The sequence below is a fragment of the Anolis carolinensis genome, chromosome 1, assembly GCF_035594765.1.
Source record: "Anolis carolinensis isolate JA03-04 chromosome 1, rAnoCar3.1.pri, whole genome shotgun sequence".
Taxonomy (NCBI): domain Eukaryota; kingdom Metazoa; phylum Chordata; class Lepidosauria; order Squamata; family Dactyloidae; genus Anolis; species Anolis carolinensis.
Genome location: NC_085841.1, coordinates 140,446,173 through 140,471,100, shown reverse-complemented (window position 1 = coordinate 140,471,100; position 24,928 = coordinate 140,446,173). Strand labels below are relative to the sequence as shown.

At 41.3% G+C, this 24,928-nt stretch overlaps 1 protein-coding gene across 1 annotated transcript in view; it reads left to right on the top strand.

The window, feature by feature from the left end:
- Positions 1 to 23,925, top strand: part of col21a1 (collagen type XXI alpha 1 chain) — a 161,165-nt gene extending 137,240 nt beyond the window's left edge. The window contains exons 23-30 of the mRNA XM_003226064.4: positions 8,710 to 8,745; positions 10,011 to 10,055; positions 11,358 to 11,390; positions 12,134 to 12,280; positions 12,410 to 12,464; positions 13,234 to 13,431; positions 20,224 to 20,301; positions 21,387 to 23,925. Coding sequence (XP_003226112.1) covers positions 8,710 to 8,745; positions 10,011 to 10,055; positions 11,358 to 11,390; positions 12,134 to 12,280; positions 12,410 to 12,464; positions 13,234 to 13,431; positions 20,224 to 20,301; positions 21,387 to 21,574 — 780 coding nt within the window. The 3' untranslated portion in view covers positions 21,575 to 23,925. The remainder of the gene's footprint in view (positions 1 to 8,709; positions 8,746 to 10,010; positions 10,056 to 11,357; positions 11,391 to 12,133; positions 12,281 to 12,409; positions 12,465 to 13,233; positions 13,432 to 20,223; positions 20,302 to 21,386) is intronic.
- Positions 23,926 to 24,928: the final 1,003 nt, after the last annotated feature.

Genomic DNA, 24,928 nt, shown 5'->3' with positions numbered 1-24,928 from the left:
CAATTTGCCAATCTTTCACCCCCCAAGCACGCAGAAACAGAGAGGCCCGCCTTAAGGCCGTCCTCTATGAGCAAGCCCTGGCGCCAGAAGAAACACGCGCCCCAAAACGGCCCTGCCCAGAGGCCTCCCCTCCTCCTCTCCTAACTGAGGCCTTAAACTCCCTCCCAGCCAGGGAGGAGAGTGCTGCCGAGGATTACCTGGTGCCTGAAGCGCCACGCAAAAAAGCCAAATCCTCCAGGGCCAGGGAGGCCAAACAGAAAGAGGGCTCAAAAAAGCAAAAAAAAGGGAGGCAACTCACTGGCGAAAAGCCCTGCAAAACTGGGCTGGAGAAAACATGCCTCGGGACCGAGGCTCTCCGAACCCACCCTCTCCGCAGGAGACTCCTCCCCACTTGTCTCCAGTTAACTCTTTGCAGCTTCTCGCTGAAGCAAGCAGCGAAGCTGCCCCTGATGGCCAAATTGCAGAGCCCTTCCCCACGCAGGGACGGCCTTATCCTCCTCCCCGCTCAACCCCAGACAGGCAAAGCCTCCAGGAGGAGGGGCGAGGCCGCACCATGAGGGCTGCTCGGTACCGTGGGCGCTCCCCCTCCCTCAAATCCAGGGCCTCAGGCTCTAGGAGCCCATCCAGAGCATCCTCCTACTCCAGGTCTTTTTCCCCTGGCCGCAACCGCCCTTATTATGCTGATTTCTTTTATCCCTATCCCCCTCCACCCCCCTTCCCCTATGGGGCTCCTTGTTACTATGATTTTTACCCAAACCGAGGCCAAGTTCCTCCTCCAGTGCCCAGGCAGCCTCCTTCTGCTTCAACCTCCCGACCAGAGGCCACAATACAGGCACTGCCTCCCACTCAAGGACCTTCCAGCTCCTCCCAGGCAGCTGAACCAAATCTGCCTGAGCAAGGAAGGGAGCTAGCTCACATCCAATCAACTCCCATCCCTGACACACTGCAAGACAGGGATCTAAATGCATCTGAAGGAGACACCCCTTCATTGGCACCCCCTCAAACTGAAATAGATCAAGACCCTCAACAGGCAGAGGATTTTAGAAACTTTTCAGCTCTCCTCATTAGACTCTCAAAAGCCCTTAACCTACCCACCCCAAACCAGCTAATGTTGTGGAAGATCCCTGTTTTTCCTCCTCAGAACAACAAACCCCAATATCCACAGCCCTCCCAACCCTTCCATACTTACTACAAGTTATCAAAACTGTGGGGATAGCCCCATCATTAGTACCAGCTACTCCAAAACGAGCCGAAAACCTTTATAGGGTTGATCTCTCTACAGCCTCTTGGCTTGCAAAAATGTCTAAGGCCAATTCAGTTGTTACAGACGCCCAACCTAAACCAACTCAAAGGGCACAGCTTACACCCTCAGACAGAGAGGGTAAGAAACTTGATGTAATGGCCAAAAAGTTCTATACTTCAGCCTGCCTCTTTGCCCGTATGGCTCACTATGGAGTATACATGAGTGTATACCAAAAGTTTCTCTGGAATAAAATAGAATCCTTCCTCGATTCTCTTTCCCCTCATCAACAAACCCTTGCCAAAGCTTTTCAACAAGAAGCATTATCTCTCATGGCCTTTCAAAAGGACCTAGCAAAGAATACTGCCGACGCATCGGGAAAACTCCTTGCAAGTGCAGTAGCCCTACGAAGACATGCATGGCTCTGAGCCGCCATTTTGTTTCCCTCCGCTCGCTCCCTTATTGAAGACTTACCAATGGATGAAGCGGGACTTTTCAACCCGGAAACAGACTCCCAACTCGAACATTCTCATAAAATGAAACAAACCATCACCAAGTATGGAAAATATCAATACCAACCCTACCCCTCCCAGCATCGGCGATGGCCTTATCAACCACAATACTACCGGGGCCGCTACAGTCCCCTGCCCTTTCGAGGAAGACAACGGCAGCAGCCTGCCTCAACAGGCAACCGCAGACCACCCCTCCCCACGAAGGGTCAGTACCGCGGAACAAAACCGGCAGACAATAGGAGACGGCGCTTTTAGCCCCTCTCCCCCTACTACCACTCACTCCTCCCCAGTTCAAACTATGTTTTCCCCCCCCTACCACCCACACTTACCTTGATAGACTCTCTCCATACCTTGAACGGTGGCAACAGATCACATCAGATGCCTGGGTGCTAAACATTATAGAGAGTGGCTATGCTATAGAATTCCTTTCCCTGCCACCCATGGGACACATCTGTGCCACTTCCCCCTCAGACCCCCTCCTTGAAGAAATAAGTTCCTTACTTGACAAAGGGGCAATTTCCCCCGTCCCTCCTCACCACGTTTCTTCCTGTTATTTTTCCCGTTACTTCTTAGTAACCAAACGCGGTGGCGGTCTTCGCCCCATCCTAGATTTACGTGGTATTAATCTGTACATCAAACCAAGTAAATTCCGCATGGTGACACTCCCCACCATCCTTCCCCTTATCGGGAAGGGATCCTGGCTTGCGTCTATTGATTTGAGGGATGCTTATTTTCATATTTCTGTTATGGAAGATCACCGTAGATTTCTCAGCTTTGCAATAGGAGACTCCTGTTACTCATTCAACGTCCTACCCTTTGGCCTTTCCACAGCCCCAAGGGTCTTTACCAAATGCATGTCAGTAGTGGCAGCCCATTTACGCCGACACCACATAACGATTTTTCCGTATCTGGATGATTGGCTTTTATCAGCGGAATCCCGCGATCAATTGCAATCTGATATTCATTTCACTTTATCTTTTTTGCAGACCTTAGGTCTCGTTGTTAACAGAGAAAAATCCCACCTCTCCCCTACCCAGCGTATCACCTTCATTGGCGCCCTTATAGACACGCAGTCCCAAAAGGCCTTCCTACCAGAGGAAAGATTCAGAAACGTAAGAACTATGGTCTCCGAATTGCGCCACTATGGACAAGCGTCCGCCTGGACAATCCAATCCACCTTAGGCCACATGGTCTCAACTACAGTGGTTACACCATACGCTCGCCTCCGCTTCCGAACCTTACAAAACTGGTTCGTCCGGAAATTCGATCCAATCTGAGATCACCAAAACATTGTCCTATCACTTCCTCAGGACGTCCTCAACTCCCTCTCATGGCGGACAAAGAGGTCCAATGTGTGCTCGGGACTTCCGTTTGTTTCTCCTCGCCCCTCAGTCTCACTGACAACAGATGCATCAACACTAGGTTGGGGCGCACACTTACAGAACCTAACAGCCCACGGCCGTTGGTCAACACAAGAGCAAAAGCTCCACATCAACGCCTTGGAGCTCCTAGCCGTGGAAAAGGCCCTGAAATCCTTTGCCCGCCTTACCAAAAACCAGGTCATCCAACTTGTCACGGACAACACAACAGTGAAAGCCTACATAAACAAACAGGGAGGGACCCGCTCACTCACTCTCCTCTCCATCGCATCACAAATCTGGGAATGGTGCATTCGCAGGAATATTTTTCTCATAGCGATTCACCTGCCGGGAGAGGACAACGTCCTAGCAGACTCCCTGAGCAGAACTCCCCTCATCAACCACGAATGGAAACTCCACTGCAGGGAGTTTCGCTTCATCACCAGACGTTGGGGAGTTCCTCAGGTGGATCTCTTCGCCTCCCCGGCGAACAAACAGTGTCCTCAGTTTTGCGCTCGGATACGTCCTCACACATCCCCAGGCTGCTTAGGAGACGCCTTCCTCTTCACGTGGGTACCAGAACTGCTATACGCATTTCCACCACTCCCACTCCTGACCAAAGTGGTGGCCAAAATCATATTAGACAATGCAAATTGTATTCTCATAGCCCCTTGGTGGCCCCGACAGGCCTGGTTCACACCCCTCCTGAAGGCATCGAAAGGCGACTACGAGTGCCTGAGGAACAGCCCCGATCTTCTCACAGTCCAGGATGGTCTTGTGAGACACCCAGACATAACATCTCTACAGTTGACAGCGTGGAGGATCAGACCACGGCCCACCTCTCCGACGCCGTCCGTAGAATAATCTTTGCAGCCCAAAAGACATCAACAAAGCGATCTTATACATATAAGTGGTCTCGATTTAAAGAATTTGCCTCCACCTGTGAAGTAGACCCCTTTACAGCCCCTACTTCAGTAGTACTCGACTTTCTAGTCCACCTATCCTCTAAACATATGTCTCTATCATCAGTCAAGTGCTATATAGCCGCTCTGTCTTGGTTCAGAAGGAAAGCAGGACAGCCCTCACTGTTTCACGATCCACTCCTACGCCTATTCCTTAAAGGCTACAAAAATACTTACCCACCTAGCTCCTTACCTCCTTCATCATGGAACCTGGAACTGGTCCTTTCTCAGATGTCAAAGCCCCCATTTGAACCAATGGCCTCTAGCGATCTCTCCCACCTGTCTTGGAAAACAGCATTCCTCGTCGCGATCACATCCGCTAGATGAGCAAGTGAAATTGCAGCCCTACGGGCTGACGCCCCGTACATCCGTTTTTCTGACGACAATGTGACCCTTCGGACGGACATAGCATTCCTACCGAAGATAGTTTCACACTTTCATATGTGCCAGGACATTGTTCTACCCGCCTTCTTCCCTAACCCATCATCTCCCCTGGAGACTACTCTTCACTCTCTGGACGTCAAAAGAGCACTACTGTTCTACATTCATAGAACTGCCCCCCACAGAAAATCTCCAAGACTCTTCCTCAAATATAGGAAAGATGCCTTGGGCCTTCCAGTCACTTCTCAACGTCTGGCCTCCTGGATCACCTCAGCGATCCGCCTGCCAACTAGCGGGCAAAGAGCCACCATCTCATGTAGCTGCACACTCCACCAGGTCACTGTCAGCCTCCCAAGCCTTCCTCCGGGGTGTATCCCTGCAAGATATCTGCAAGGCAGCTACCTGGTCATCTCCATCGACGTTTGTGTCACACTACAAGCTGGACATCCAGGCGAAGAAGGATGCCGTGTTCGGCAGGGCAGTGTTATTCTCCTGTGTGGCATGACCCACCTCCAAGGTTAGTAGCTTGCTATTCACCCATATGTGTGCATTTCACAGACAACACGTAAGAAGAAGTATAGGTTGCTTACCTGTAACCGTATTTCTTCGAGTGTTGATCTGTGAAATTCACACAGCCCGCCCATCCTCCCCGCTGAGGTCATGCCTCGGTCTCTCAGCTGCTGTCTGCGGCGGAGAACTGAGGCGTAGCCCCGCCCACGGCTACATATACTACATGGGGAGAGTGGGCGGGGCTCCCGCCAATTTGTTTCACTTTTAAACTTCCAGAAGGTTCCAAACTCTGTGCAGGCGCACTGGGGAAACCCATATGTGTGAATTTCACAGATCAACACTCGAAGAAATACGGTTACAGGTAAGCAACCTATACTTTTATAATGTGCTTCACGAAGATCTAGAAAGAAGATAGCAATAAACTTTGCAACAGCAGAAGTTAGCAAGATTAGGATTAGTACACAGTTTACTGGTACTAATTCATCATAATTTTTGTTAGAGGCCCCCCCAAATTTAAATCAGTTTATACTAGAGGGATTTTTTTCCAGTGCATTTCATTAATTGTTTTAGGAACAACATTTAGTAGATTAAATTATTGGTTTTAAAATATGGTTTGTTACTGTGATCGACCCATTGGCTTGATTTGTTTTTGTTGGCTAAATCAGCTGTTTTTATACTAGTAAGTAGCCTTCTCTGCTTCACCATTCCTAGATATTTTGGACTATAAAGTCAAAATAATGCAATTGAAGGGGATGGTGTATTTTGAAATCTAACACATCTGGAAAATGCCAGGTTGGAGATTGCTAGATTATGTAGTATCTCACGCTTATGTTTTATCACAGTGATGTTTAATCATGCATTCTTCACTTAACATCTTTGGTAACATGTATGGTGTTCTCCAATTCATTAAGCACCATGGTTTGTTTTTCTGCATTGGAAAAGATTAATAAACAATTAAAAGTTTTAAATCTTAATTACTAGTTCCAAATCCAACACACATGTTGACATCAACATAACTTACTAAATCAGTAAGGACTTGTCTTGTGAATGATGCAGGACATACATTTCTTTATTTTTGCTTTCTTATGGCTACACAACAAGGCTCGCCTCACTTGGAAAAAGTTTGATCATGCTGTTACAAAGGAAATAGTTTGATCTTCAACCCCAGTCTTACAAATATTTTAATGTGAGATATTCTAGTGGAAGATGCTTTGGCCAACAACCAGTCAGTTTTTACCATGTCAGCCAAAAGTAAAACTTATAACAGCCAGTTTGGAAGATAGCCGATGATTTGAATTTGTCATTTTTCTAATGTTTCAAGTTAGAAAACATACAGTTGGAAACATAAAACCCATGAGAAAAAAAGATTGTGGTGTTGGATAATTTTGGGAATAACCAACATTGTAAAAGAGATATGCTTTTTATTTGTTTAAAAATAATTAACATTTTAGACAGGGTGTGATGTATTCGTTGGCTTGTAATACCTTTTGGAGAAATAATTCGATTATGTCAGCTATTTATGGACTTGTCAGTTTGAAGTACAAAAAGAAACCTTGATCAAGATTGATGAAATACTTACCTGAGTGAAGACAGATCTGGGCAGGTTCTCTAATAAGCCTATGAGACAAAATAAACCATCGTAAGATGAATTCAGGCTGCAATTCACTTTGAAAGGGTGTTCTTTCACATTTCCCAAAAGATCTTTTAAATAGAAAGACAGCTTTTCAAAACATTTTTGCAAGAAACTGATACAGGTGCATATGTTCCATACCACAAATTGCAGGCATGGTCTTTGCATTTTACCATAATACTTGCTCAAACGAAAAATTGGAAGACATACTTTAATCTAACTAATAGATGCATTTGATCCTTGCTCTCCAAGATGTCCTTATTTGTGCCCTTTGGATGCTGATATTGGGGGATAGTATAGTTTTCTGGATCACTCTGGTGCTCTCCTGGAGTTGGTCAGTCAGAAAATAGCCTTTTGGGGAAAGTCTGCAGTGATTAATGTTGGAAGATGCAAACTAGATAATGCTGAACTAGCCTTCATTCTATTCCTCATGGTGTCCTTCTCTCCCTCCCTTATATGGTTTTGCTGTGTTTTTAGAAAATTTTGGCATGACTTTTATATAGCTGTCAGTTGATGGAGCTGGGAAAAATTTCAATATTCAGGATGTTTAGCCTCAACATCTATGGAAATGTTTGATTGTCATTTATAAATCTGGGCTGGAAATCATGATCACAGTTATGAATGTGTAAACTAAAGTTACACATTCGTTACTGCTTCGCCTTCATAATCCTATATACAGTGTTCCCTCGCTTATCCCGGGGGTTACATTCTAGAACCACCCGCGATAAGTGAAAATCCACGAAGTAGGAACACTGTTTTAATTTTAGTATTTATACATTACTGTATATTGAAGCCTTTTCTACCAGGCCAAAGTCCCGCCCCCTCTTCCGAGTCCTCCATGTTTCCTGGTGTAGCCGGCTGGAGCAGCGGCACAAACGAGCTTGTCCGCCTCTTCCAGCTCCAGCCGCCGCTGCCGCCCACCCTCACTCTCTCACTCAACCTCCAGGTGGCCTTCCTTCTTCTCTGGCTGCAGGAGCAGAGGCAGCTAGAGCAACATGGCAGACACAGAGCAAGGGGGCAGAAATGGGGTAAATAAATAAATAAATAAATAATCCCGCAAAACAGCGAGTCTGCAATAAGCGAACCGCGAAGTAGCAGGGTAACATTGTATTCAATACTGTAGGGAATACATAGGTATTGTCCTAACTTACTAGGCAATAGCCACTTATGAGTAGTTATTCTACAAGAAATACATGTCATTTTTTACATGAAAATTGTAGGGCTTGCAAAAAATATCATTTTTAGATCTGCAATTTTGTCTTTTGTTCAAGATTGCTGTTTTGTATGCAGAAACCATCAATCGTGTCAAAAACATATTTGGACAAAACAAATATTGCAGAAAAATCTTGTGCAAAAGATATTGCACAAAAGTAATCCCATGTGAGGTTTTTTTTTGTATGCCTTTACTCTATAGTTTTTTTTTATTGTACAAGGTTTTTTGTTTTGACATTTAAATTGCTCTAGTGTACGATTACCGTGTTTCCCCGAAAATAAGACACTGTCTTATATTTATTTTTCCTCAAGAAGACACACTATGACTTATTTTCAGGGGATTTCTTATTTTTATTAAGTATGGTACAACAATCCACATTTATTCAAATATAGTTAAGTTGTCTTCTTCTGTAAACATCATAACTCCACAAACTCTGAAGTCCATCCTGAATTTCTTGTGACTTCATTTTCTTTAGGACCATTGGCCCCCATCTTTCATGTCGAACAATAGAGCTCTCATTAAATGAGCAGCTCTTATCCATGTAACCTGCTCGGAGTGCATTGGCAGCAGCACTGTCAGTGATTTTATCCCTTGTTGATGGGGCTGCTGCACCTCTCCGGTCACCTCCCAGATAGCAGCTTTCACGATGGGGTAGATGAGAAGGGCTGCCCGTCTTTACTGCTCGATGCCAGTACGCTGCATAGCCATGCCTATCACTATGTCTTATTTTCGGGGTATGACTTATATTACATAAATGCTTAGAAATGCTGCTACGGCTTATTTTATGGGTATGTCTTATTTTCGAGTACTATATACTATGCATATATGAAATGTAAGTTATAACACTTGTGATGAAAGTGATATATAATTATAATGAAATGTGGTGCTTTTTCCTATTTTCAGGGAGACAAAGGGAATTCAGGCGAAAGAGGATTCCAGGTATATTTTCTTTACAGTTCTTAACTTTTACCGAAAGTGCTATTCAGATTTTAAAATTGCAATGGCGAATTTTGATACAACATATCACAATATAGGAGATGCTCACCAACCGTATCAAGTCTGTAATTTTTTCTCAGCTTTCAGAAACTTCATGGTGTAGACATGGGAATTGAGTGGTTCTATCTGTAAGTTGTCCAAAGCCTGATTTAAAAAATGAAGTAATGAAATCAACCTTTTTAAATAACAGTGCTAGCAAAATCCTTTAATAGTTTATTGAATTTTGTTAGCATGAATATTGAGATAGCAATCTGTTTTCAGTAACAGTTTTAAAAAAGAAATGGAAATAAAGCAAATTAAAAGCAGATATGAAAAGCAAAAGGAAAGTCTGAAATGAATGTTGATAAGTAACCAGGAGGCAAATTTTCAGGCATTTCCAGTTTAAGGGAATATTTGATCACGATGAAATAATAGGTAGAAATATAACCAATGGGCCAATTCTACACTTATTTAATGTGTTACATTTAGGAAGACTACCTTGTATCCAGTTCAGAGTGCTGTCTCTTACAGCCACAAACACCTCTGTGCCTATTGCAAGAAGTTGATTAAGGTTTACAGTTTATGCCACAGCGTTTTTTAAAAAGTAACAGTGCAATCCTATGCATATTTTCTCTTGTAAGCAATCACCACTGAGCACAGTGAGATACCCAAATAATCATAATATGTAGTCTAAAGCTCTAAATTACCGGTGCCTGAGATTTTTGAAAAGCTGGTCCTTCCATTTGACACATGTTCTTCCATGTACAATGGTGATAGTAGATGGAACATCAATTCATGGGTGTCCACCTGGTACTTGTTCTTATCTCCTTTAGAAACCTTCACCACCACTTCTTCTCTTCTTCTCCTCCTCCTTGGTTTCTATGTCTCATCCAAGAAGTATTTTTTTAAAAGCAGGCTGCCCTCCGTGGATTTTGCTTGCACTTTGCCAACTTCTCTCATGCAAGGTTTTTAATAAACATTTGAATTTTGTGATTTTTTTAACTTTTTACTTACAAGCCACTTGGAGAAATGTAAATTTTAGAAACTCTAAGCAGATGAATGCCAACATAGGTTGTACTAAAAGGTAGCTGTTTAAGTCAAGGGACTTTGGCTAGCTATCCTACTGATTTCATTTTATCTCCACTGAGTATAATTAATTATAGATCTGAACAAATCCTTTCTCATATGATGATGTGCTTACTATATAATGAGTTTGTCCTTTTTTAAAGGGCAAGAAAGGTGAAAGTGGCAGATTGGGTAGTCCAGGCCACAAGGTAAAATAATTGTGTTATTTTAAAAAAAATCAATCTCCTTTTACATTTATGAAAGCTGTGTATGTATATTGAAGTGTATATATGTATATAAAAGTATATTTTCATATGACTTTTAGGTCTCTAATTTAATAAAACTGAAAGCTAAAAGCATGTTTACAGATGTTCTCAAGTTTGTTTAGAAACATTTTCCCTTTTATACTGCAGGTTGTTATCAGTTAAAACAGGCTACATCTATAAAAATGCTCCTCCCTGCAGTACATGGCAATTTGGAAGCAATTCAAGCTTTTGTCATTGTACCTTCCAGCGTGGGTTTCTGAGAGGCTTCCATTAAAGGAAAGGAGATGACATTTTTGCCAGTTGTTTGCAGCCATGTGTAACTACTCCCACATTGTCCTATACCCTTCCAAACAGTTTTTTTGTGGGGGGAAGAGTTAAAGAGGGATTGGGGTGGGTTGGTGGGAAGCCTGCTTCACTTTTCCAATGATTTCCTGCTCAGTGGAAATCTGAATCCATCTCTGGCCCTATCCACACTGCTATATAAAATACAGATTATGTGCTTTGAACTGGATTATATGGCAGTGTAGACTCATATAATCCAGTTCAAAACAAATAATCTGGATTAGATTACAGTCTAGATCTAGCCTCTGGGTGTTTGTATATAAACTAATGCTATTTTCCTCTTCAATGTATAGATTTATTTTTTTTCAGGATCATTTAAAAAAAAATCCTATATACATGGATAGATTGACCATAGACAAAAACAATGGGGAGATAGTACCTCTCCCACCATTTTGAGTGCCTTTGCCACTTTCTTCACAAGCCATAACTGATTATAGGTCCTTAGCAAAAACTGTGGCATGAGGTTATTTTTCTTGTTTCTATTTATTTGTCACCGTTTATCTTTGTTGTTGTGTTCCTTCAAGTTGTTCCTGGCTTATGGAAACTCTAAAACAAACCTATCACAGGGTTTTCTTGGCAAAAATGTTCAAAAGGGAGTTGCCTTTGTCTTTCTCTGAGGCTTAGAGTAAGACCTGACCAAGCACATCCAATGGGGATTTATACGATCAAGCATTGATGCAACCCTTGGCCTCCAGAGTTACAAGATAGATCTACACTGCTATATAATAATAAGTGTAGACCTTTGCAGTGTGGTTCAATGCTGTCCAAACTGTATTATATGGCAGTGTAGATCCAGCCACAGTCCAATGCTTGAAATACTCACCATGCTAGTGCTTGCGTTGTTGGAAATAGCACATTATGACAATAAATCAAAAAGTGTTGTCCAATTTTGTTTTCCAAAAGGGTGACATGGGATCCAGTGGAGCTAAAGGAGAGGTATGCCTTTGCCGTTTTTAAAAATAATCCGTTTTTTTAATCCACTGTCCCTTGTTATTCAATTAAAGAATGTCACAATTTATTTTATGTTCATTGATTATTGTGGCACTTCGTGAGTTTTAAAAGCCACAAATCAAAACTGAAAGGTGTGCATATGTTTCCAGATTGATTCCCTATTTTTCAAGAGAACTGAAGTGCTTGCAGATTCATAAAAGCATTGATGTTGGCCAAATATTTGAGTGAAGACAGTGCTCAGGCAAAAGGTTTATGGAAACGGAAAATAAGAAAGTGTTAGTGCTCCTCCAACCCTCTTGGCCTGAGCTCAGCTGGTCTTTGGACAAGGGAATCCCTTGTTCTTCAAATCTTTCCACTGATGGAGATAGGCTGTCTCTAAAGATACATTCACTGTAGAATGAATGTATTAATACCATTTTAATTGCCATTGCTCAATGTTACGGAATTGTGAGAGTTGTAGTTTTACAAAGCCTTTAGCACACTGCTGGTGCCTAACCAAATGACTGAATAGCATTGAGCCATAACAGTTAGTTCGACAGTATAGATGCCCCCTCTTGGATGGGCTTCATTAAAGGCAGAGTACAAGAGAAAAATTAGACCCAGCAAAATACAGTAAAAAAGTCATGAGATAAATAAGCAATAGACATTCATTCATACCAGTTAACAATACATGAAGTTAACAAAAATAAATCAATAAAACCCATTGACAGTGCATTTTTTCCCTTCAGAAAGGCGAGAAAGGGGATCCTGGTATTCATGGCATCAATGGACAAAAGGGAGAACCTGGCATGGGTGGCTTGGTTGGTCCACCAGGTCCAAGGGGAGGACAAGGAGAAAGGGGATCTCCCGGAATTCCCGGCTCAGACGGAAAACCTGTACGTATGTCAACTCAGACAAAGCGCTTTTTGTTTTCATGCTGATCCACTCAATTTTATACTGATCCACTGATCCACTCAGTTTTATACTGAACCCGTTTACTCTTTCTAATCCTATGTTCAATTCAGGGAAGAGGTTTTTCAGAAGAATTTATTCGACAAGTTTGTGCAGATGTGCTAAGAAGTGAGTCCTTAGTCATCACAACTAATTTACAGTATTGCATGGCCAGTATCCCCTAAAACTTTGATGGAGAAACTGTTCCCCCAGAATGGACAAAGCTCATAGGAGTCCCCAAACCTTGCTGTAAGACTTTCTTTTACTGCTATCTCGGTGATTGGAGATATGAATCTGTTGAAAGCCTAGGAAGCTCATGCATGGAATCGAACTGTGCTTTGCAGCATGGAGATAAGTTTTGCTTTGTAACCCTAAAGGCTGTTGCCTGGGAATGAGTTGAGCTCTGTACACCAAAAATGGGTATACCAAGATTTCCCCCATAGTTGGCATGTATGAAATTGAGCTGAGCTCTGTGTGCTTGATGGAAAAATATTCTCATTTTGTCAGAACTAGTCTACTGCCCACTTGGCTTCGGTCCTGCCCCATGCCTTTAAAGCTGTCAGAAAGTGCCTTCCTGAACTCTTTCCAAAGGCTTCTAAATTAAAAGAAAATCCCCACTCCTTATAGTGTTCACAAGATTGCAAATTTTGTAGGAACAATTGAGCCAGTATTGAAGTTATTTTAAAAAACGGTCAGCATGTTCCTTAAATCTCTAATCACTGGAATAAACGGACTTTCAAGTGCTTCACTGAACTACATTTGACCTAACAACCATTGCATTTGACCTAACTGCCATTGTATTTGCTACTGATTTAAAATAGTTGTGTAGATGACTTCAGCTGTTGTTACAAAAGTGGTCCACATTTGTTTGAATGGTTTTTGTTTGCTTTTCCCTTAGCCCAGTTACCAACTATGCTTCAGAATGGAAGGCTACACTGTGATCAGTGCCAGTCTCATGGTATGGCCCTAGGACCTCCTGGTCCACCAGGCCCAGTTGGTCCCCAAGGTCCCCGAGGTTTTCCTGGTTTACAAGGGAATGATGGCCTTCCAGGTTTGACAGGGGCACCTGGACGTCATGGATCTCGTGGGGCAAAAGGTAAGGATGACTTGGAAAGAAAAAATTTCTTTCACGCCTCAGGCTGTCAACTGGAAAAAAAAACAGGAATGGAACTAGATGATGTGAAAGGCTTTGGTTGTCAATACCTTTCAATCGGGACAAGCAAATAAAAATACACCCTCCATATCCACAAAGAATATGTTCCTAGATTTTCTGTGGAAACATGAAACTGCAGATAATAAATCTAATGAAATGAATTATTTCTAGTGAAAGATTTCATAGAATCATGCTGGAGGACCTAGCAAAGACCTAGAGAAAAAAAAGGACCTAGTGTGCTTCTATGGTCAACTTCTAGCAGAAGCACGTCATGGGACCATGCTGGAGGACTTAAAAATGCCTGAACTAATGTGGCTAAGCCACGGTCACCCAGTGGGTTTTAAGGCTAAGCAGCAATTTGAATTCTGATATCCAGAATTGCAGTCCAGTGCTCAAACAACAGGAACATACTGATTCCTGAAATAACACTTTATCCCTCCTCCCCAAAAATGATGTTGTATAAAAAGGTTAATTAAAAAAACTGTTGCAAAGAGAAAAAATACAATTTTATAAAATAATCATTGTGATGTAATAGCTGTCTTTATCTGAGCTCACAGGAAGAAGGAATTACTGCAGTTTTTAGAAGAGAGTAAGAATCTTTTGAACTTGATTTATATTTCCAAGTATTATTCATGTTTATGTTCACGTTTCGATCAATCAGATCCATTAGGACACTCAACGAGAGACTAAGGGCACTTCCAGACTAGAGTTAAATCCGTTTTGGAGTTTAAGTCTACAGACCTTCCCCCAAAACTTGGGCTTTCCCGGGTGGGTCCCCCCATGCATAGCCCCCCCCCAAAAAAAGCCTTAAAAACAAAAGCTTACTGGATTGCCATGAGGCTGGTCCGGCAGCCACCCGGCACGATGCACCAGCAGGCAGGGGTATCAGGAGAGATTTGCCCCCACCTCCTAATGCATCATTTTTATGCACCAAGAGGCTGTTGGAGCAGCCTCATGGTGACCTTTTTAGTTTTTATATTATTTTAAAGCTGGGGGGCAGGGGGCTGGGAAGGGAGTGGGTGCCATGGACCCCGAAGAAGTGAATTGGGCTGTGGGTAACAGACTACTGGGACCTTTATATGGGCCCACAGGGATAATTCAAGTTAAAGCAGAGTTTACCTACTTTGTCCTGAATTACTTTGCTTTTACTGGAGGCGTCGTTTGGAAGCCTCCAGTAAATGCACGACAGGGCTTGCATTTTGGGCCTGTCTGGAAGAGACGTAAATCAGGAAAAATCTAACCACTTCCATCTGTAAAAACATAACAGTTTCAGACATAATTTGTAATCCCACGTTTAGCCATCCTATTTAAAACAGTAATTTAACATTCTTAAAGGAGTTTTCTGGTATTGTACAGTATGGCCATTTGTTCCATTAAATGGCATACTTTTGAACAGACAATTTAGCAGAAGATATTTCAGATCCTTGGGAGCAGATTAATGTTTCCCTTTTTAAATGTTAAATCCATCTCTTAAAGAAAGGGGTGGGCTTATTCCTGTGTTTATGTTGGAAGATCTGGAAAATCTGCCATCCCCTTGAGAGCTCTCATAGCCAAAAGAGAGTAATTATTGGAAAAAATAAGTGATGGACAGAAGGCAAAACTAGAAGAAAAGATTTTTTAACATTCTGAACTTTAGTTGCAATAACAGCAGTATATATCAACAAAACAAAAACCATATTTTTACCCATGCAATTTAGTATATGTTTGCACAAAAGGAAGACCCATTGAGTTAAATGTGACTTACTCTTCAATAAGTGTGCTTAAGACTGCAACTTGGGCTTATAAATCCTACTCATTTCTAGTGAGTAGTTCTAGCCAGACAAGGAATGTGTAGGTACAGGATTGCAGTGTTAATCTTGTCCACAAAAGATTTATTATGAACATTTTCCAAAAATCTGGCATTCAGATTGTTAAACTATAGCATCTAAAAGAATGACCTGTCAAAACTTCAGAATATTTTGACTGAATTTGAACTTACTGATTCAAAAATTCTCTAAAAGGAGCCTTTCAATTTGAAGTAAAATGCCACCATTTAGCATATTCGGGCAGCTAGTGTCTTTCCATAATGTCAACTAAAGCAGTCCTTTTTTAAATCCAGTTGTATGAGTTGATTGTTCATACATCTGGCTATATCACCACATTGCGGGTCACTTATTGCCCAGACGTGAATCACACTTGTTGCACGTTAATGAGGGACCTAGACACAAGACAAGTCTGTTCCAAAGGCTATTACACAATCCTCACTCAACCTGATAAAGTTAGGGCAACTGGCACTTAGAAAAAATATCCTGTCTCTCAATGACTTCACCCTGTAATGCATGTGAATGACAACAACCTTGGCGGTCATATTGTATCACAAATGCTTGGCTTTATCAGATACCAGATGTGGATAAATGAAAGCATGGATACGTACGTGTTAGAGGTGTACAATTTTTTTCATTAGTCATTGTAAGTCATATCAAATTTGTTAAATTTGTACTTATGATGCAACATCTGACGCCAAAGTCAGTTTTATTTTCAGTGCAAGGAAAAAAAGCAGAGCCAAAAAGACTGCCTTTCCTCTTTAAATTAATGTCTTCTCACCATTAGGAGAGGAAAACAGTAGGGAGAAAGCAAAGTTCGCTTGGAAAGAAAGCACAGACCTCTGGGAAATGTAGTTTAGGAGGATGAGGAGCCCTATGCCAGAGAATTCAAAACTACATATGCCCTAAACTACATTTCCCATAATTCTGCTCAGCATCAGAAAGCCCCAATCAGGATAGGAGAGAGCTATTTTCCTTCCGCAGCAGCCAGCCAGAGTTCCAATAAATTGTTGAATCTTCAAAGAGAAGGACTGTAAATCTCTGTGCTGGGCTAGGAAGAAATCCCTAAATGGAGGTTTTATTGGTTAATATGAGAGATATTCAATGAGATAGCTGTTGTGGCTTTTAAAACATGTTTTTATCAAAACTTTTTTTTAAAAATCCCTAAAATCAGTAGATGTATGAATATTTCTGAAAGTTGGGGGGAATTATCCCCTGTTATCTTGTGTCATTGTATAGAAAATTCAAGGAGATAGCTCTTGTAGTTTTTAAAAAAAATGTTTATAAAAACGGAAATTTTTTCAAAAATCTGTGGATATAATAATAATATAATAATAAAACTTTATTTTTATTCCACCCTGTCTTCCAAAGGGGACTCAAAACATTCTGAAACTTGATGGGCTAACAGTGGTAAATATTCTACTATTCTAGCAAGTTGCACCCCAATAGCTGTAAAAATGAGGGGAAAAGGAGCCCCTGAAGTTTCCCTACTTGCACAATTACTGTAATGAAAAAGTAATGAAATTTTGTTACTCTCGTTATGGCAATGAAAGTTTTACTAATGATACTTTAGAAACAAAATGCCAGTTCCCCCTAATTTTATAATGACTTTGAAATATTTTTAATTGATTGCACATGACTAATCCACAAACAGGTGCCCATGGTTTCAGTTTGATAAAATATGTCTTCTCTAGGAATTTTCTATGTCCTATTTAGAAGAAGTGCTCCTCGAGTGTTTAAAGACATTTGTATGCTGTAGACATTTGGCCATGGATGCTATTCATTACCATGTTGTCAGTAATATGTCATCGCCCAGTCATCGCCTGGCTGCAGTGCTCTCTGAATGGGGGTGAACGACTACAACTCCTAGAGTCCCAGGGAAATTGCCCTGAAACATCTGTCAGTATCCACAGCAGGCAATGTTCACTCTGTGTGTGAAATGTGGTTCAGATCTGCCATTGGCTGGGTTTAGTGGTCTTTGGATGCAGGTGAACTCCAACTCCCAAAATAAAGGCCCCTTCCTACATACAGCTGCAGTATGTTCAGTTGGTCATGAGGCTTCTCTGTGCAAAGTTTGGTCCCAGTCCATTGTCGATGGGGGTCAGTGTTTCTCTAGATGCAAGTGAACTATAAGTCCCTGTCCCCCAAATTTGTCCAATATGCTCTTTTGGTTATGGGGACTCTGTGTGTCAATTTTGGTCCTGGTACATCATCGGTGGGGGTTGAAGTGCTCATTCATTGCAGGTGAACTATAAATCCCAGTATCTACTCCTCCCAAATGATCAGGTCAATTCCCCTCAACCCCCCCCCCCAAGTATTGAAATCTGGGCATATCAGGTATGCATGGCAAGTTTGGCCCAGACCGATCATTGTTTGGGTTCATAGCGTTCTGAGTGCAGGTGAACTACAACTCCTCTACATTTCCCAGTAGGAGTCACAGTGGTCTGACTTGATGCAGGGTGAACTACAACTTCTACCATGTGGAGTCAATCCCCAAACCTCCAGTAAGTTTAGTTCCTGCTCAGTTGTGCTCTGTTTGTTATGCAGACAGATTTGAAAGGGAAGGGCAGTGGGCAGGGTTATGCAAATTTACAGCAATGGAGAACCCTGGGATGCCTGCCTGTGGTGGAAGAAAAAGCAAAATCTAGGATGAAATCGTCCCCAAATGAAAGCCCTCCTTGGGTGGTGGGTCGTAGTCTTTGGGAAGGACATTGGCAGCGGTTGGGCTGCATGTTCATGGCGCTCGCTGTAACCGCAGTGTCAGTGGAAAAGAGTGACTTGTTGGCTTCTTGGCACTGGGAACTGTAGCCTGTTTGTGGAGGCCGGAGGCTGTCTGTGTGAGCGGACACCCGTGCCACATACACACATACGGGTTTTCACTTTTATTATGGATTTAGATTAGATTTAGATTAGATTGACTTACTGAATTTTTCCAGTCCATTAACAGTGGTTTGAACGGAGACAATAGTTTCTGGGCACACTACACATATTACAACACTAGTTAACATCCAGCCTCATGAAGGGCCCCTTGCCAAGATTATCACATCTGATTCTGGTTACTAGCCAGCATTACACTACATTCCAGTAACTCCTTCCACCATTCATATGGTTATCTGCTAATCTTGCCCTTAGGCAATATTTCCTCTATTGACCATCCCTAATCCTGAGCTTATCACCTCATCACCAGACCCACAAGTTTTGCATTGCTATGGCTAATCACATATACTACTACTTCTTCAATCACACAGTCATTTCTGACTCTTTGTGACCTCATGGACCAGTCCACGCCAGAGCTCCCTGTCGGCTGTCGCTGCCCCCAGCTCCTTCAAGATCAAGCCAGTCACTTCAAGGATACCATCCATCCGTCTCGCCCTTGGTCGTCCTCTCTTCCTTTTTCCTTCCATTTTCCCCAGCATTGTGATCTTTTCCAAGCTTTCCTGTCTTCTCTTGATGTGGCCAAAATACTTCAGCTTTGCCTCTAATATCCTTCCCTCCAGTGAGCAGTCGGGCATTATTTCCTGGAGGATGGACTGGTTGGATCTTCTTGCGATCCAAGGCACTCTCAGGATTTTCCTCCAGCACCAAAGTTCAAAAGCATCTATCTTCCTTCGCTCAGCCTTCCTTATGGTCCAGCTCTCGCATCCATAGGTTATTATGGGGAATACCATTGCTTTAACTATGCGGACCTTAGTTGCCAATGTGATGTCTCTGTTTTTCACTATTTTATCGAGGTTGGCCATTGCTTTCCTCCCAAGAAGTAAACGTCTTCTGATTTCCTGGCTGCAGTCTGCATCTGCAGTGATCTTTGCGCCTAGAAATATAAAGTCTGACACTGCCTCCACGTTTTCTCCCTCTATTTGCCAGTTACAATCAATCTGGTTGCCATAATCTTGGTTTTCTTGATGTTTAACTGCAGCCCGGCTTTTTCACTTTCTTCTTTCACCTTGGTGATAAGGCTCCTCAGCTCTTCCTCACTTTCAGCCATCAGAGTAGTATCATCTGCATATCTAAGGTTGCTAATGTTCCTTCCAGCAATTTTAACTCCAGCCTTGGATTTGTCAAGCCCCGCACATCAAATGATGTGTTCTGCATACAAGTTGAATAGGGAGGGTGAAAGTATGCAGCCCTGCCGCGCTCCTTTCCCAATCTTGAACCAGTCTGTTGTCCTGTGGTCTGTTCCTACTGTGGCTACTTAGTCTTTATACAGATTTCTCAGGAGACAGACAAGGTGACTTGGTATCCCCATACCACCAAGAACATGCCACAGTTTATTATGATCCACACAGTCGAAGGCTTTAGAATAGTCAATAAAGCAGAAATAGATGTTTTTCTGAAACTCCCTAGCTTCCTCCATTATCCAGTGGATATTGGCAATTTGGTCTCTCGTTCCTCTGCCTTTTCTAAACCCAGCTAAACACATATACAATCTGCCCATAAAGATCTGTTCCTAGGCATTTATTTATTTATTTATTTATTACAACATTTATATCCCGCCCTTCTCACCCAAAAGGGGACTCAGGGTGGCTTACAGTAAAACACAAATACATAAAAATATATAAGGCAATGCGAGTCAATTAAAATCAATTGGCTAATTAATTACAACAACATTCATAAAATACTGCATTGTGCATTAAACCATTTTTGGAATGTCCTGTGTTTAGAAGGATAGTGACCGACAAGAGAGTTTCAGAGACAGCTTCTTCTGAGCCTACAGAATTCTGTGTTAGAAATGACATCATATTACCTGAAGAAATACAGGAGAATTTCCCCCTTTCTGGTCATTAGCTGTCAAACCATTGAATCATGCAGAAAAGGATCTGTTGACCTCATGGGTGAATCTTGAATCTTTCTTTTTCAACACACTAATATACTTCAGTGCATACCATCTGAGAAATATTGACTAAATGGGTTCATTATGTCTGCTAAATTGCAGGACTACCAGGAAGAAATGGAGCTAAAGGAAGCCAAGGAATTGGGCTTCCTGGTATACCAGGACCTCCAGGACCACCAGGTATTGTTCAACCATATTTTTGTTATTTAATTGTTTGGAACATATGTGTTGTAATGATATGACCCCTAACAAATTCTGTTTGCATAATTTGGCTGGTATCAGCAAGATGTGTTTGCAGCAATTGTCATTGGGGATATATAAATTTAAATTGTAATTTTATTCAAGGAAGACACAGGCTGGAATTTTGTTGTTATGTAAGAGAACTTACACATATGGTTGTACTTTGGGGGCCATTGTGCAACAGATGTATCTAATTCATGGTTGCATGAATTGAGTTTCACAAGTGAAATCCTAGATCAGAGCCACTGAATCAACTTAATTTACCTATGTGCTGACTAACCAACAGGATTGCATTCATGTAGCTGCACAAACTTGGATATATGTCCCGCTTTATCTCTCCTGAAGGAGATTCAAAGTGGCTTAACATAAAAGCATTAGCATACAATTTAAAATATACAAATATGCAAAAATTAAAACAGAATTAAATATAAACAGTATTTAAAAATTCACAGTTGAAATCCATTAGAACATGCTCGGAGTTAAAAGCTAAAGACTGAGCTAGTGGGAACTTCAATCATCTACTTCCCAATTGACAGAGGAGCAGAGCCCTGTCACTCGCAATGGCTGCTCCCTTACTTACTTTACTTAGGTGATCCCTCATTGTCTGAGTATGATGGCCTTCCAAGTGTAGTATTTTTCTTGGAAGACACCTGTGTATGAGGTTTTTTTTAATGTGTGGAGGTTGGTGTATAACTGATCAACACACTGTCTTCACAGAGTAAGGATCCCAACCAGTGGCATGGTTAGCAGCCTTCGTCCACTTTCACAGCCATTGTAGCATGTATCACATTATCTTCCGCCTGATCCACCATTGAGATCTTCAGGTCTTCGGATGTTGCTCCATAATAAGTGGATAGTGGAGTGGGTGGGCTCGTATACACTACATAGCCAAGTTAAGTGGTTATGTACTAAGTAGGTGGTACTTAACTTATCCAGACCAAGTAGATCAGACAGAAAATCTTTGTCAAAATGCAATGTAGGGACATAAACATTCCTCATGTATCTGTTTGATATGTATTTTTCAGGTCCTGAAGGTCCACCTGGGATGAGTAAAGAAGGACGTCCTGGAGAAAGTGGGGAACCCGGTAAAGATGGAGAACGTGGCAGTCCTGGGATGCCTGGACGAACTGGACCACCTGGAATTTGTGACCCATCTTTATGCTTTAGTGTAATTGTAGGAAGAGATCCGTTTAGAAAGGGACCAAATTATTGAGCTGGAATGTGTTAATGATAGATAGGCTTGATGCTTGCCTTATATGATCTTTCAAGTCTCAGGAAGACAGCTGGCAACAATCTTCTCTCCCAGAAACTAAAGTACCTCCAGTGTTAAGAGTAATATGGTAACATATTCCATATTCAGTGTGAGACTCTAAATATGTGGGGCCTTTGATCTAATTACTGTAAATCTCTCGGCCACAAACCACTTAAATTTAATTATCACTCTCCTTTGGAGGAGAAAATGAAGAAAAATAAACTCTTTTATCATTAACTTAAAATCTCATTCCTTTCAGCCATGACTGCCTTTATCTGGATTGGTATTGTGATATTGAGTGGAAGTGCATTTTCACCTATAACAACACTGAGATTTACTTTAAGTCCACTAGCAGTGTTTTTATTGACTGCCTAAAGTTGGAGTGGGCTTACAGTGCTCGTTAAGCAGGTATGTCACTGTGAACTATTTTGTATTCACCCCACATATATAGCTTCATGTCATTTTAATGGAATATGGCTGGTTATTTCAGTTATCTGTGAATGTCATCAGTTTCTATATGTTTATCCCCAGCTACAGTATTCTCCTGTGAAATGCATGAGCCCACATTGTCATCACCTTTTTGTTGTTGTTGGCTATTTTAACTTAGTGTTTTCATGTAATTTCTGTTACCCACGTGGTCCTCAAATAATTTATCCAAATATCTTAACTATACATTTTTACCCACAAGTGAAGAAATCTCTGGAAGCTCCTTAAACAATTTTAAAAAAAAAACTTAAGAAGAGTTGAGTTCTAATGATAATCTGAAAAAGATTTTTTAAATGAGAACAAAAAGCAAAAAAGCTTAACTATATTTAATTTTGCAGCCCAATTATAGAACGTAAAGTTGTCACGTTTGCTATGCTCCATAGGACTGCAATTGTCAAACAAAAGTTTACAAGATACACCTTTTTTTTGCTCACTATGTAACTATAGTGTTTGTTATGCTGCTTCTCTGTATGTTTTCAGCAAGGCATTTCTATGTTTATTTTGTGAAATGAAATACAACCCCAAAGCACTGCTGGCATTCTAATTCTCAAGTTGTACAATTTCCATCAGAGTTTGAATTCTTTTAAAAGTGTTAATGCATAATAATTAATTTTATTACACTTACTCAAAGCTTTATAACTGGCCATTTGTTGTTGATTTGTCTCTTTTCATTTGTAGTATGCTTGACAGTCAAGGTAAAATAAATTTTTACAGAAATTGAAGTAATGAAAGTAATTTTATTAATGTATTTTTTCGCTGGTTGAGCTGTATTTTATCCAAGACATCCTCTACAACTATCATTTCCCCACTTAATTATCTATATGTTTCGTCACCTCTGGATTCACTCCCAAAAATATATATGTATAGACATTTCATTGTCCTCTTAGCAGGACAATGTTCTACATAAATGTGAAGAGTTTTTAATATCTGCAGTGTTCTTCTTTTTATACAAAGTTTGGGGCAACCTTGTGTGCATACATTGCTGAGAAAGCCAACTTAATTGCAGTCTTTATAGTGATGAAGTCATATTTTAAGTGATGTTTTTATTAAACGAATATATCTTACAGCTAATATGTTCAAAATGAAAAATTGAACTGGCATGTTATGATGCAAGAATGATATGCTGCCAGGGCCAAGGGGAAAATTTTCCCCTCCAATGGGTATTGCTGTCCAGCAGTATCCACGTCTTACTAATTCTAGGTGTTGCCTTTTTGGTTTCTTCCAGTTATGGCACAGTGGGGAGAAGTACTGTGGGGCAATTTCAGCCCGAATGGTTTTTTATATTGCTCAAATTTTGTGGGGACATTTGGGGACTTACAAAGACTGGGCTGGATCATATGCTGTGTAGAATCTGAACACTGCACAAAATGTAAGGCGCAAAAGTAACTATAATTTGGGCATTGCCCTCTCCATTGCCAGATGAGTTGCTGAAATATGGCATGTTTCACAGACATGAATCAACCAAAGGAAAGAATGTGTGTGGTAAAATAGTTTGGGACATGAAGAAATGAGAGCAAGAAGATGGGAAACTGGAAGTAGGAGAAATGTGTTCCTAGAGAATTTGGGAGGTACTGGAATTTGCATTCTCATGCATGGATTCAAAGCTATCATACAAGTTTTTGTCTCTAGCTTCTAGTCTGTTAATACAAGTAGGATATTGTTAAGAAAACCAGAAATGAAGTTTGGATGACAGACAAACCGAAAATGTGTGCTGCCAATCTGATTAGTTCAGATGAGTATGTGACAGTTCCTTGCTTGTTTTGTAATTGTTGTTGGAGTTCTATTTTTATTAACAGAATAAAATAAAATGAATATTTTTATGGAAATACATTCCACTGTCTTTAGTGGGGCTTCATCCTGTGTTAACATGCCTACCAGTGTTGATATATAAGTCTGAAATATTAGGATGCTGGATTCCCTCCAGGTTTACTGCAACTTTTCTCAACTAGTCTATGTATTACCTCTCCAGCCCTTCTTGTAATGTGTTGACTAAAGGGTTTACACTTTCTTTTCAGTTGAGCTTCAGTCCTGAACCCCCGTTGCTTTCTCTCTATACTTCATTTCTCAGTAAACTTGCATGGACTCTTGGCCTTCAGCATCATTCTTTATGTTGACAATATTCAGTTATATTTTATAACATCAGAATTTTCTGCTGGATACCAAATGCATCACAACATTTATCTGAGCTATTTCAAAGTGGATGTTTCATCATCTGCAGAAACGTAGTATAGCAGAGAGGGAATTTAGAAGGTTTAATTTCCTTGAAGACTGCTCAACATGCATTTTCTAATACATTGGTTCTCAACCTGTGGGTCCCCAGATGTTTTTGGCCTTCAACTCCCAGAAATCCTAACAGCTGGTAAACTGGCTGGGATTTATGGGAGTTGTAGGCCAAAACACCTGGGGATCCACAGGTTGAGAACCACTCGTCTAATACCTATAATAATGTGTTCCGTGCTATGGTTTCATTTTTGTCTCTTGTTTGGCTTTTCCCCCTCATTTTGAACCTGTAGTGTACTCATATCCCTTTTCCTCATAATTTATTTTTTTCTCATGTCAGAAGCGAACTGAGGGTACAAGTTGTAATGGACTGGCAAACATAGAGATTTTTTAAATAAAAAAACTTCGCATTAATACTAAATGTCTTTTGCCCAGTAGCTGGCCACTTGGAGTGCCTCTGGTGTTGCTGTTAGAAGATCCTCCATTGTGCATGTAGCAGGGCTCAGAATGCATTGCAGTAGGTGGTCTGTGGTTTGCTCTTCTCCACAGTCGCATGTTGCGGACTCCACTTTGTGGCCCCATTTCTTAAGGTTGGCTCTGTATCTCGTG